This window comes from Girardinichthys multiradiatus, chromosome 2, assembly GCF_021462225.1.
Source record: "Girardinichthys multiradiatus isolate DD_20200921_A chromosome 2, DD_fGirMul_XY1, whole genome shotgun sequence".
Classification (NCBI taxonomy): Eukaryota; Metazoa; Chordata; class Actinopteri; order Cyprinodontiformes; family Goodeidae; genus Girardinichthys; species Girardinichthys multiradiatus.
In genome coordinates, this window is record NC_061795.1 from 17,937,316 (window position 1) to 17,952,194 (window position 14,879).

The 14,879-nt window shown below is 39.6% G+C and overlaps 1 protein-coding gene across 1 annotated transcript in view; it reads right to left on the minus strand.

Moving 5' to 3' along the window:
- Positions 1–2,659: 2,659 nt before the first annotated feature.
- The window catches only part of shisal1b (shisa like 1b), a 53,733-nt gene continuing 41,513 nt past the window's right edge, over positions 2,660–14,879 (minus strand). Inside the window, exon 5 of the mRNA XM_047348887.1 lies at positions 2,660–3,705. Within this exon, the coding sequence (XP_047204843.1) occupies position 3,705 (1 nt within the window). The 3' untranslated portion in view covers positions 2,660–3,704. The remainder of the gene's footprint in view (positions 3,706–14,879) is intronic.

Below are 14,879 nucleotides of genomic sequence, written 5' to 3' on the forward strand. Positions count from 1 at the left end.
CTGCCTGGTTTCTTTCTGCTTCATCAATTTGTGTGGAGTTGGTCTGCTAAAGGGCAGCAGTTACTTTGTATAATTTTTCAGCTACTGATTCAAAGTTGTCTCCAAGCATCAACCTTCAGATGACCGTACAGCTGAATTACATCTTTATATATTTTAGTCAGACAATTAGGAATCACTTTGGTGTTTCTGTAATTAACATTCTAGGCAGAAGTGACTCTAATTTCCCTTTCAGCCAGCTTAATGTGAATACTTTGGTTTTATTTCTTTGTCCACTGCAGGAGATCATTAAGTATGTCTAAACTGGATGCAACTGGGCGAATAAATCAACAAAACAAAAGAACAAAACAGCTGAAGATGTTTCTGCTGGTTTTAAGATAAAACTGAGGCAAAGCAGTTCATTCATTAAATCAGCAGAACAGGCAGGGGATTAACAAATACTAAAATCAGTGGGAGATTGCAATAGTAGGTTGTTATATTTAAATATTTTAATAATTGTTTTATTTACTTTTCAATTCAAAAGTTTTAAACATTTTAAAAATGATGTACAATGTTTTCCTTCTAGGTCACAATAACGAACAACCTAGGGTTGTTCTGTCACATAAACTCCCCAAAAAATAGATTGGAGTTCGTGGTTATGTGAAAAAATGTAAAAGAAAAAAAACTGTTGCGGTTTGAACACTTTTAGCACTGGTTTTAGGCTTTTGTTTGGTAAAACCAAAAACAAGAACCTTGAAAATAATAAAATAGATTTTTACTAATTGTTTTTACACTTAGTAAATTAAGAGTGGAAGCTCTGAATACATGCAAGCCTCAGGTACATTTGGAGTTTTCTTTTACAAAGTGATCATAATTCAGCTCCTACAAAGCTGACACAGAAATCTTTGGAGATCTTTTTAGGAGTTTGTTACTCTGAAACACTAACACATTCTTTTCTCTTTCTTCACCTTTAAGCATTCACAGTCTGAGCTGAAGTGTTTGGGACACTCCTCTTTGATTCCCCAGTCAGAACCTACTGGTTTCATGGCACCAGTTGATCTTTTTAATTAGGCTGCTATACATTATTGCTGACAGTGAAGGGGCCTGGATGGATTAGTTTTCTATCATGGCAAATTTCTTACGATTATTTGTTACCAATACAGGATACGGAGTGCTCCTTATAAAGGAGCTTATACAGGTCCTTCTCAAAATATTAGCATATTGTGATAAAGTTAATTATTTTCCATAATGTCATGATGAAAATTTAACATTCATATATTTTAGATTCATTGCACACTAACTGAAATATTTCAGGTCTTTTATTGTCTTAATACGGATGATTTTGGCATACAGCTCATGAAAACCCAAAATTCCTATCTCACAAAATTAGCATATTTCATCCGACCAATAAAAGAAAAGTGTTTTTAATACAAGAAACGTCAACCTTCAAATAATCATGTACAGTTATGCACTCAATACTTGGTTGGGAATCCTTTTGCAGAAATGACTGCTTCAATGCGGCGTGGCATGGAGGCAATCAGCCTGTGGCACTGCTGAGGTCTTATGGAGGCCCAGGATGCTTCGATAGCGGCCTTTAGCTCATCCAGAGTGTTGGGTCTTGAGTCTCTCAACGTTCTCTTCACAATATCCCACAGATTCTCTATGGGGTTCAGGTCAGGAGAGTTGGCAGGCCAATTGAGCACAGTGATACCATGGTCAGTAAACCATTTACCAGTGGTTTTGGCACTGTGAGCAGGTGCCAGGTCGTGCTGAAAAATGAAATCTTCATCTCCATAAAGCTTTTCAGCAGATGGAAGCATGAAGTGCTCCAAAAATCTCCTGATAGCTAGCTGCATTGACCCTGCCCTTGATAAAACACAGTGGACCAACACCAGCAGCTGACACGGCACCCCAGACCATCACTGACTGTGGGTACTTGACACTGGACTTTTGGCATTTCCTTCTCCCCATTCTTCCTCCAGACTCTGGCACCTTGATTTCCGAATGACATGCAGAATTTGCTTTCATCCGAAAAAAGTACTTTGGACCACTGAGCAACAGTCCAGTGCTGCTTCTCTGAAGCCCAGGTCAGGTGCTTCTGCCGCTGTTTCTGGTTCAAAAGTGGCTTGACCTGGGGAATGCGGCACCTGTAGCCCATTTCCTGCACACGCCTGTGCACGGTGGCTCTGGATGTTTCTACTCCAGACTCAGTCCACTGCTTCCGCAGGTCCCCCAAGTTCTGGAATCGGCCCTTCTCCACAATCTTCCTCAGGGTCCGGTCACCTCTTCTCGTTGTGCAGCGTTTTCTGCCACATTTTTCCTTCCCACAGACTTCCCACTGAGGTGCCTTGATACAGCATTCTGGGAACAGCCTATTCGTTCAGAAATTTATTTCTGTGTCTTACCCTCTTGCTTGAGGGTGTCAATAGTGGCCTTCTGGACAGCAGTCAGGTCGGCAGTCTTACCCATGATTGGGGTTTTGAGTGATGAACCAGGCTGGGAGTTTTAAAGGCCTCAGGAATATTTTGCAGGTGTTTAGAGTTAACTCGTTGATTCAGATGATTAGGTTCATAGCTCGTTTAGAGACCCTTTTAATGATATGCTAATTTTGTGAGATAGGAATTTTGGGTTTTCATGAGCTGTATGCCAAAATCATCCGTATTAAGACAATAAAAGACCTGAAATATTTCAGTTAGTATGCAATGAATCTAAAATATATGAATGTTAAATTTTCATCATGACATTATGGAAAATAATGAACTTTATCACAATATGCTAATATTTTGAGAAGGACCTGTAGATAATTGTTTGCATCATATTGCTAATGAAGCTGCCGTACAGCTTTAGACCTAAAATGTAACGGCCTGGGTTCATTGTTGGTCTGAAGGCCTGTCACCAAAGATTGTGGATGTGTTTAACTTGGCATAAAGCTTCCTGCTGCTGCAAAGGCATCCATGATCCTCAATAATGTTCTGGATGAAAAGACAGAACCTCTGGATGACTTCATGTCAAGATTATGAGCCATCTGAGGATAAACTGTGTGGTTGTCAGACACTGTAGAGAGAAATCCCTTGTTCCGCAGAAAGGAGAGTTAAACATTTTCTTACAAGATGCTGTTTTTCAGCATGACTGAGGACATGTTTGTCTGGTTTTAACAAAAACATTCTAAGTGAGATGCTCAGCATCAACCTAAGCTGTTATATGTTCAAGAAAGTTAGCCACTCATATAAATTCTCCTACTAGTTCACATAAATAATTCACCAAATAGATAATCCACAACTGTGTCTAACTGCTACTGAACACAAAGTGACACAGTGGTGTGATAAACACTTCATATCTACTGTAGAAAGAGGAGCTGTTTCTGTAGACTGGCAGGGTTCGGGTTCCAGTTCATCCTGGGTTTGTTGGGGACGCTGCAGGCTGTGCCAGATGTTTTCAAGGATAGCTAAAAACCCTTTGAGCAGTAAAACATATCTGTCTCTCCACTGCTGAGGCTGCAGCAGAAAAGTCCTCTTTGATCATCTCATTCTATAACAACTGCTTCTGTCAGTCCTTGGGTGTTTGTGCTCATTACGTAGGGGCAGTAGTCACTACAAACTACTACAGTATGACCAGGCCAATATAGGTGATGTATCTGCAGTCCACACAGGAGGGATTCTGGGACATCTCCTGTGTACTGTAGGAAACCAGGTGTTGCTACTCTCCAGTTTGTCCATTTGCAGCAGCATTCTGTCCAAAAAGGAAAGAACAATAAGGAAAAAACTGACAGAATTAATCTCAGAGTTAAATTTATGATACAGTGTGGGAAATAATTGTTTGGATAAAGGAGTTTGCTCGCATGCAAAAAATGAACGGTTTATAACTTGCTTGCCGCTTACAATTGTTATATTGTAATGTGAAGAGACAAAATATCAGACAAAAATCAAGAAAAAACACATTGCACAAAAAGTTTAATTTATTTGTAGGTCACTGAAAATGTTCCAGGTCAATTTGCACCATAACCAATTCGTACCACTAGTTCGTGCCTATGTATTGCTATTATGTCCCTTCCTACATCCATTTCCTGCCCATAAGCAAACCATTTTATACTAAAGTAATTAAACTATAGTGTATAAGTTTATTTTTATTTTGTTTATATATTTTCATTAATCATGAAAATGCTCACATCTCTAATATAATTTAATATAATTATACTATATAAAATTATATAATATAATTATCCTTTGTGTCTGCTCTCCGTGGAGGAGGATGCTTTTCTCCTGTCTCCCGCACCCTTTAATGTCTGCCCTGCTTCTGCTTTCTGAGCCTCTCTTTACATGTCTCCCGAATTGTGAATTATGGATCTGGTCAGGTGGTCTCTCAACGCAATTGATCAAATTTTCTTGACGGGAAGACAGGGTAAGGGAGAGCCCTCTTGTCCAGACGTGGCCTTTTTCTCTGGATACACAATGGACTCCTGGAAGAAGTGGAGGATTGTGTGTCTGACAATGATGTCAGTTGAGGATGTGGAAGATGTGTACATAATTGGATTTCTGATAGCAGGATATCTGCTTTTTGGAGTTTGTTACCTGGCATATCGTGAAATTGGCAAATATCGGCAGGAGTTCTGACCATTGCAAGGCTGCCCGGCTCATTCAATTCAATTCAAATTCAAAAATACTTTATTAATCCCAAAGGGAAATTAAATGTTGTTATAGTTCATGTTATGAAGGTTTCCTCAAAGAGCCGTTGTAGATGCTGATGGCTGTGGGCAGGAAGGATCTCCTGTAGTGCTCCGTCTTACAGCAGATCTGAAGAAGCCTCTGACTGAAGACACTCTGTTGTTGTAGGACAGTCCCATGAAGAGGATGCTCAGGGTTCTCCATAATGTTCTTCGTTTTATGAAGAATCCGTCTTTCCACAATGATCTCCAGAGGTTCCAGAGGAGTCCCCAGAACAGAGCCAGCCTTTTTTATCAGCTTGTTGAGCTTTTTTAAGTCCCTGGCTCTGATGCTGCTTCCCCAGCAGATGATGGTAGAAGAGATCACACTCTCCACAACATACTTATAGAAGATATGCAGCATCTTGCTGCAAACACCAAAGGACCTAAGCTTCCTCAAGAAGTACAGTCTGCTCGGTCCCTTCTTGTAGATAGCTTCACAGTTGCATCTCCACTCTAGTCTGTTGTCCAGGTGAACACCGAGGTATTTATACTCCTCCACCACCTCCACTTCTTCTCCCATGATAGAAATAGTTTTTGACTTATTCCTGTTTCTCTTAAAATCTACAATCCTTTGTTTTAGTCACGTTCAAAATGAGATGATTGTTTCCACACCATGCCACAAAGCGGTCCACCACCTTCCTGTACTCAGCTTCTTGTCCGTCTCTGATCCACCCCACGACTGCAGAATCATCCGAGTATTTCTGCAGATGACAGGAGTCTGTCTTGTACTGGAAGTCTGAGGTATACAGAGTGAAAAGGAATGGTGAGAGTACAGTCCCCTGTGGTGCTCCTGTGCTGCTGACTACCTGGTTAGACACACAACCCTTCAGTCTCACAAACTGTGGTCTGTTTGTCAGGTAGTCTTTGATCCAGGAGATTGTTGAGGCCTCCACCTGAGTCTTCTGGAGTTTCTGACAAAGGAAATCAGATTGGATTGTATTAAATGCACTGGAGAAATCAAAGAACATGATCCTCACAGTGCTACTGGCTTTGTCCAGATGACAGTGGGTTTGTTGAAGCAGGTGTATGATGGCATCTTCAACTCCAACTCCACAGCAATAAGCAAACTGAAGGGGGTCCTGATGGTTTACTGTTTGCTTACTCAGGTGGGCCAACAGGAGTCTCTCTAGGACCTTCATGATGTGAGATGTCAGGGCAACAGGTCTATAGTCATTGAGGACTGATGGGTGAGTTTTCTTTGGTACCGGAACAAGACAGGAGGTCTTCCACAACACCGGAACCTTCTTCTGGGCCAGGCTAAGGTTGAAGAGGTGCTACAGAATCCCACAGAGCTGCTCTGCACAGGCCTTCAGGACTCTAGGGCTGACATGATCTGGACCTGCAGCCTTATTCCTATTCAGTCTCTCCAGTTGTCTCTTCACCTGACTTCTTGAGACACACAGGTGGAAGGGGGAAGCAAAGGAAGCATCGGCATCTTCTGATATGGTTGAAGGCAAACATGTAGAAGCAGAAGGGTCTAGGGCTGAGGTGGAAGATAAAAAATGTGAGGTGTTACTGGACAGCTGTGGATCCTGTGGGTCAAAGGAAGATGGAATGTCTGTTTGGCTGTGAGCAGGAGAGGAGGATGCGAAGCTTGTAATGTGAAGGGATCTGCAGAGCTGAAATGGAATAAATCTTGGAGAGGTTGTTTGCTTGGATCTGGTGAAAGACCAGGAATTTGGCTGTTTGGATTCACCATTGAGAAGCACCAGTGAGACTCTCAAGGCTGACGGAAAATTAAGAGTCAGCCTGACCCAAATAATTGTTGTTTTTCTGAATCTGGCTCCCCTGCACGGCCTTGATGGCTGATTATGTTCAACTTTTCCTGGAAGTTATGTAAACATGACGCGCTGCTCCCTCTGCCCCCTCCCTTCCCTGAGGACATCTGTGGACCTGCTCAGAACTGTGTGGCCGGTTGATGAATCTTCCATCGTACCATCAAGGACAACGGCCTCTGTGACAGTGCTTCATGGACTTACTTGCACAAACTCACTTGCACACACGCACATGCTCATATAAAGTTTCCCACCCCTGACATACAGCCTTTACCTTATCCCTGCAATATGTTGTCTCGTATATGTGTTGCTTAATTGTGCTGTTTTATTTTCATATCTCAAACTGTATCTTGCTAAGGATAAAGTGTGAAATATTATGTTTGTTCCCCATCTTACCTAATGTAGTCTTTCTTTGTATCTTCTTTTTACCTAAATGTGGCTTCATAGATTTTTAGATTTCTTAGAAGGATTGTATTACAACTACAGTGCCTTGCGAAAGTACTTGGCCCCCTTGAACTGGTCAACCTCTTGCCACATTTCAGGCTTCAAACATAAAGATATAAAATCCAAATTTTTTGTGAAGAATCAAGAACAAGTGGGACGCAATCGTGAAGTGGAATGAAATTTATTGGATGTGTCAAACGTTTTTAACAAATAAAAAACTGAAAATTAGGGCGTGCAATATTATTCAGCCCCTTTACTTTCAGTGCAGCAAACTCACTCCAGAGGTTCAGTGAGGATCTCTGAATGATCCAATGTTGTCCCAAATGACTGATGATGATAAATAGAATCCACCTGTGTGTAATCAAGTCTCCGTATAAATGCTCCTGCTCTGTGATAGTCTCAGCGTTCTGTTCAAAGCGCAGAGAGCATCATGAAGACCAAGGAACACACCAGGCAGGCCCGAGATACTGTTGTGGAGAAGTTTAATGCAGGATTTGGATACAAAACGATTTCCCAAGCTTTAAACATCCCAAGGAGCACTGTGCAAACAATCATATTGAAATGGAAGGAGTACCAGACCACTGCAAATCTACCAAGACCTGGCCGTCTCTCTAAACTTTCATCACGAACAAGGAGAAGACTGATCGGAGATGCGGCCAAGAGGACCATGATCACTCTGGATGAACTGCAGAGATCTACAGCTGAGGTGGGAGAGTCTGTCCATAGGACAACAATCAGTCGTACACTGCACAAATCTGGCCTTTATGGAAGAGTGGCAAGAAGAAAGCCATTTCTCAAAGATATCCATAAAATGTCTCGTTTAAAGTTTGCCACAAGCCACCTGGGAGACACACCAAACATGTGGAAGAAGGTGCTCTGGTCAGATGAAAGCAAAATCGAACTGTTTGGCCACAATGCAAAACGATATGTTTGGCGTAAAAGCAACACAGCTTATCACCCTGAACACACCATCCCCACTGTCAAACATGGTGGTGGCAGCATCATGTTTTGGGTCTACTTTTCATCAGCAGGGACAGGGAAGATGGTCAAAATTGATGGGAAGATGGATGGGGCCAAATACAGGACCATTCTGTAAGAAAACCTGTTGGAGTCTGCAAGAGACCTGAGACTGGGACGGAAATTTATCTTCTAACAAGACATTGATCCAAAACATAAAGCCAAATCTACAATGTAATGGTTCACAAATAAACGTATCCAGGTGTTGGAATGGCCAAGTCAAAGTCCAGACCTGAATCCAATCGAGAATCTGTGGAAAGAGCTGAAGACCACTGTTCACGAACGCTCTCCATCCAACCTCACTGAGCTCGAGCTGTTTTGCAAGGAAGAATGGGCAAGAATTTCAGTCCCTCGATGTGCAAAACTGATAGAGACATACCTCAAGTGACTTGCAGCTGTAATTGCAACAAAGGGTGGTGCTACAAAGTATTAACGCAAGTGGGCCGAATAATATTACACGCCCCATTTTCAGTTTTTTATTTATTAAAAAGGTTTGACACATCCAATAAATTTCATTCCACTTCACGATTGTGTCCCACTTGTTGATTCTTCACAAAAAATTTGAATTTTAAATCTTTATGTTTCAAGCCTGAAATGCGGCAAGAGGTTGACCAGTTCAAGGGGGCTGAGTACTTTCGCAAGGCACTGTATTTCATACCAGTGAAAGCCAAACATTATTAGTATTTGAAAGTGTGGACTAAAACAGTTTTATACCAGTGACCCAGCTCTCTACTTAGACTTCAGTGAGTGCCCATGACTGTTATTAATTAAATGATGGGACCACAACTGCCTAATAACAGCGACTTCAAGGATTAATATTATTATTTTTCTTCTAGCACAGGATGAATTCTTTACTACAGAGGACTTAATGATCTAATTACCTCTATTAGAAAGAACCAGCTCTTACCAGTAAACTCCCAAGGATTAATGTCATTTGATTTGTTTTTCTGTGTTTGATTTTCTGTATGATTGTAATGTTTTTCCTCATGTATAGCGGTTTGAGTGTCTTGTTGCTGAAAAGTGCTTGACAATAAGACTTGACTATAACTATAACTATAATATTTTAACTGTGGTTCTGATCAGTGTTTGGGCCAGTTGAGTCTTATGAACTAGGCAACATCCAACCAAAACAATTATGTGGCTTGTTAGTAAAAAATATATATTTGACCCATTAACCATATTCCTACATTTGGTTGTCGAAGCAAATCGGAAATGTCCCATTGATGGGTACGAACTAAGCCAGGAGATGTCCTGCTGTAAAACACACAATTCTGTAACCCAAAAAGTTGGGTATGAAATGACCAAAACTGACACAAAATGACAAAAGGGTGAAATTATTAACAACCTACTTAATGAGAAAAGATTCATTTCTTACAAACAAGCAAGAATTCTGACATCCACTAACTGGTTATGTGCTCATGTGTCAAAGAAAACTCAATCGGTCAAGCAGTCAGTCAACAAGATTCAATAATCCTGACCTCAGTTCATGTTTATTGTGTGAAAGAAGGTCAAAGAAAATCAGGTACAAGATAGCAGATTTTCCTCAAGCAGCTTGAAGAGAAGGTGACCACAGTTGCTAAAATTATTTAGAAATAGTAGTAATATCAAATGACTATCCATCACCCTTGGTTTGGAGCTAAGTGAAAGATCTTGCCTCATGGGGCTCAACTTTCCGCTGAGCATTGTAAGATCATGGACCAGGTGAGGAATCGGCCCACAGCAACTTGGGAGAGGCATGTTATGGATCTGAGGGTGTTTGTAGTCGTAGTTGCCAAGAACACCATTGGTAACAAAATACTGTATGTTGTAACATATAAAAATCTTGCGTTTCCCACAATTGCACATGTACAGGTGTATCTAAAGTTTGATAGTGAACATGTCAATAATGAAAAAAAGACTTGGCACCTGCTCTACCCACCATGTTTGGAGGAACAGTATGACCTAAAAAACACTGTACCCATAGTCAAGCACAAAGGTGGAAGTATTTTTCTTAATTGCAATTAGTGCTGCCATTAATTTAATGTTTTCTCTCTGTTTATTCTCCATAGAAGCTACACCTGGTCTGGTGTTTAGCCGGGTCTCCTTCCTGGATAGATGGGGGCATTAGATGGGCGATTGCTGGCAAAATCTGATGTTTTCTCTCTCTCTCTGCAGATGATAAACTTTGCCCTGTCTTTCTGTGTTGTAACCTTGTCTATTTCCAGACCATTGAATTTAATTTATGTCCCATAGATACTGCTACTGGATCAGAACCTGTGTGTTTAACTACGTTTCTCTCCTAGATGAAGCCACCAATTGAGCTACTGCTACCATTAACCCTGTATACTCTGTTTTTCTTTCACACGGAACTCATGGGCCAGTACTTGCGTTTCTGTTCTGTTTTGTCTGCTCTGTCTTCTCAAACCCCAGATGGCCGCAGCAGATGAGTGTTCAGACTGAGCTGGGTTCTGCTGAAAGTTTCTTCCAGTAAAAAGGAGTCGCTTCTTTCCACTGTCACCACATTCTTGCTCAAGATGAGCGAGTGATGCAAAGTAAAATACTTAGTTGGACTTACTTAGATAACGTCTTACAAGTGGCAATATAAGCACAATTTGACTGCACTGTATTATAACTAGGATAAAACTTTAATATGTGTTTTTTAATTTGTGTTGGTCTATGTTATTACATCATTTATGTATTTTTGAATATGAATTTGACCTGTTTGTCAAGTTACTTGGGTCATGGGTGGGTCTTCCAGCAGTGAAACCTACCCAAATCATTCCACCAACAAAGGAATGGCTGAGGAATATCAACATTATGGAGTGACTGAGCCAGTCTCCAAACCTCAATCCAACAAAGAATCTGTAGGAGGGAGCTGAGGCTTCAAGTTGCCAAGCAGCTGTTAAGTGCTTGCCAAGAAACATTTCCACAGTTAGTACCAAGTCTGTTTTGCTTGCGGATCAACATTTTATTTCACTCAATGACATAGAAATAATTTTTTCTTACTTGTATGTTTATTTCTGGATTGTTTTTAAATAATATTCTGTCTCTCCACCTTAACATGAAGCTACCACAAAAAAACAATATGATCATTTCTTTGTAAACGAGCAAACCTACAAAATCAGCAGGAGATGAAATAATTATATCCCCTCCTGTACAACCACATGATTTTGTTTCTGCCTTTAGTGTGCTTTCAGACTGTCATTACAACAAAGAACAACGAATAAACACCACCCGCTGCCTTTGACCCTGAGGTCTTCTCAGGTCAAAAATGCTGTCTCTACAAGTGAAGGTGGACAGCCCTGTTTTAATTTTCTCCACAAAAACAAAGCATTTGGCTGTAGAGATGCACCAAAGCAGCTGACAAGATGATTACATGTTGCTGCTCTAGCTAGTCTTCCCCAGAATAACTAATCAGTTAAAGTAATCATATGGGATGGCTGATGATAAAACATTTAATTAACATTTTCAAATTACATACCTAATTTAAATGCAAATTTATTTCATTGAATAATGTGGTTAAAATCTGCCCAAGTTAAAGATTTTCTATGGTTGCAGTGATTCCTCATGTTTCATAGCTTTGGGCTGGCAAGCTGACCATATCTTTAGATTACACAACATGCAAAAATAATAACAAATTACTTATGTTAGGGGTGCAGATAAAAATATATATATTTAGTTCTGTAAAATCACAGCACAGATAACTATCAAATCTTGTTGTATTTCTAAATCATGAAACATATCTACACAATGATTTGGCAATAGGTGCTTTTTTCATTAACATGAACCTTTCTAAGTCACGACCCGGAGGTGTTTGGGTGTTGATTTTCCCATGTATGGATTTCTTATCATTTTGTTTTGATCAAATTCAGTTAATTTTTCTGTGTTAGGTGTTTTCCTTATTACTTCATTATTTTGTGTTAAATCCTAGAGATCTTCTTACATTCACACCTATTTCTTGTTAAATATTTCCCCAAGGTTTCTTTGTAGTTCTGTTCTTTGGACATTTGAAATTATACCTTTTAATTTTATGTTTAGCATATTCCCTTGATTTCCCCTTCTTTCTGTTAAGCTCATCTGTGTTAATTGGTCTCTCTCCTTCAGCTGCTCTGCATACCCTCTGCCACATCTGTTCCACCTCTCTTTTGATTGCTCTTCTGGTTTGCCTGTCATTTTTCCTCCCCTACCTCAGTAAATAGGTTCCTGTTTTCTCATTGTCCCCTGCTGGGTTCTTCTGTTGTACTGCCCAGTTCTATGTCCATGCTTCTGGTCCTATCATCCTCGCACCTGCTAAAATGTTTGCCTTATTTTCATTCATAAATCCTTGAATTTATCAGGCGGCTTCTGAGTTCCTGTCTGCAGTTTGATCCTGCTACAACCTCACCAAACATGACATTGTATGCCTTCCAGTCAGTTGGCAAAACAAATTTAAACCTATGGAAAATAATCTATTTCCAAAGTGGTATGTGTTAATCTTTTTCTAGAACAAGATGGTGAGCATTAAGAGTTCTAAAATGTACTCTCTTTCTGTTTTTTACTGCTGTATGAAGTTCCAGCACCAAATATCTAATCTGGATGGAGAACAGAAATATATAACTTACATTCAAGGGACAAACATTAGGACCCGTACTTCTTAATCTAAAACATAACCGATGTGGAGATGTACCTGTGAGGCCACCATAACACAGCTGGACAGTGGACATAGTATCTTGGAAAAGTATTGATACCTCTTGAACTTTTTACATTTTGTCACATTACAACCACAAATTTCAATGTATTTATTGAGGTTTTAAATGACAGACCAACTCAAAATTGTGCATGATTGCGAGGTGAAATAATTCCCATTTGCAATATGCCACAAACCATTCAGAGGACACATCAAGACTCAATAGTAAGGTAAATGCTTAACTTCCAACAGGACAATGACCCTAAACCAAGGGTCTTCAACTCCAGTCCTCAGGAGCTATGAATCTGGACCTTTTAGATCATATACTCCTGGTTCCAGCAAACCTGGATTAATTGCTCAGTCAATCAGTAGGTTCTACAGGCCTCTGTTGAACCTGCTGACATGCTGCAGAAATAATGCAGTCATTTACACTGTTAAGCTCGGAGACGGGTGAGCTGTATGTGGTGTGTTTAATGTGTGTGTTTGTGTTTAATCACAAATAAATCAGACATAGTAACAATTGCAATAATGCTTTAACTTGAAAATATTCTTTTATGTCTTACCTTTACACATGTACCAAATGTTTGCATGTAGACCTTATAACTGTATGCAATTTCAGGTGGAAATTGCTTCTAAAACCCTTAGTTAAGGTGTGTTGGAGTAGGAATGAATCTAAAAGTCGCAGAACAATGCCTCTTGATGATGAAAGTTGGAGACCCCCGCCCTAAACATACAGTTGAATGGTTTAGATTAAAGCATATTAATGTGAGACAATGGCCCACCCAAAGCCCACCAGTAAAATGTGGTTGTATGAAATTTTGACTCAATACCTATGATTACAAATGCATGCCACATCATTCAGATTTTTTTGGTAACAAATCTTCAGAAGAATGTATATTTTTCCTTCTTCCCATCAGATGAAATGCCAAAATAATCCTAATTAAATAAATGAAAGTTTGGTTTTGTAATGTGGCAAAATGTGAGAACACTTAGGGAGTTTGCATACTTTTAAGGTTACTGTAACTGAAGCCAAATGTGCCCATGTCAAAGATGGCAAAAACTATTGCTTTTAAATTTGAAATATAATAATGTATACTTAATTAATATTCAGTTGGACTTTATTTTTTACAAATAAATCTAATAAATGTATCATATTGTGGAGTACCTTAGCAAATCTGGAACAATTTTAGAGAAATATCTAATTCGAAGCATAATGTTTAATAAGTTAACAGGCCTGCTTTATGAAAAGTCTGGAAATTAATTCATGCATGTTTATAAAGTTATCTGCATGACTAAATGGCCATGTTTAAAATGCATGATGACAACTCAGCTATATGCAAGAGAACCAGAGTCCTCACAGTTAGGAAGACTTTTAAACATACACAAGCAGAGGAGATCTTTTTGGATGAGGAGTCAAGGTAATTTCCAACCGACTAAAAGCATATAACAAGGAGATAACTCACTGCTTTTTAGTCCCCTTAAAGCCATTTTATAGTTCAGAGGGCACAGGTCTGGATCATTTAATTCCACAGTCGATACAGAGACGACTTGGTTCCTACTGAACAACACAGAGGCTTTTACTTTATGCCTGATACTGTCTAAGCTTAGAGCAAGTACTTTTTAAGCCTCATGGTCAACATATTTCTTTAAATGAAAAAAAATTGTATCGGTTTGAAATTTAGCTCAGAGTCAGAGAACAAAAAAAAACGAATATTGGAAGTCCCGTCAGGATTCCGAGCCCACCTCAGTTCTATGAGTCACATTCACCAAACCTTCCACCAATCTCTTCTGCTTAAAATAACAGAGCCACACGTACGCTGCATTGGGAACAACAAGCTTTTCTGAGATTTAACTGTTTTACTTTTATGGGAATTCAGTTTAAACAGTTCCAATCCATTAAATATAAAAATATTAGCATATAATCTAAAAGTTAATTCAGAAACCTGAAACTCCTATATTATATAGATTCATTTTACACCGAGTGATATGCTTTTAAGAGTTTTATTTCTGTTCATTTTGATGATTGTAGCTTATAAAGCAAAAACCTAAATTCACTTTCTGTAGATACGTCACTCCAAACCTCAAGCAACTCTCATTTTGAGCCTCTTCACTCTTTCGCCCCACTGTGGGGCTTTGATTTTCAAATTTTCATATTTTGTACAAAAAGGGCAGGTGGTTTGAGAGACGACTGAAAGAAGCCACCTACATTAAACATGAAAAACTAAGACTAAACAGAGGCGGTGGCCTCAGGTTCCATCTGTCTATCACCTACAGTGCAGCTTTGACTCCTCAGCTCAGGCCGTTGAACAGTCATTCGCAC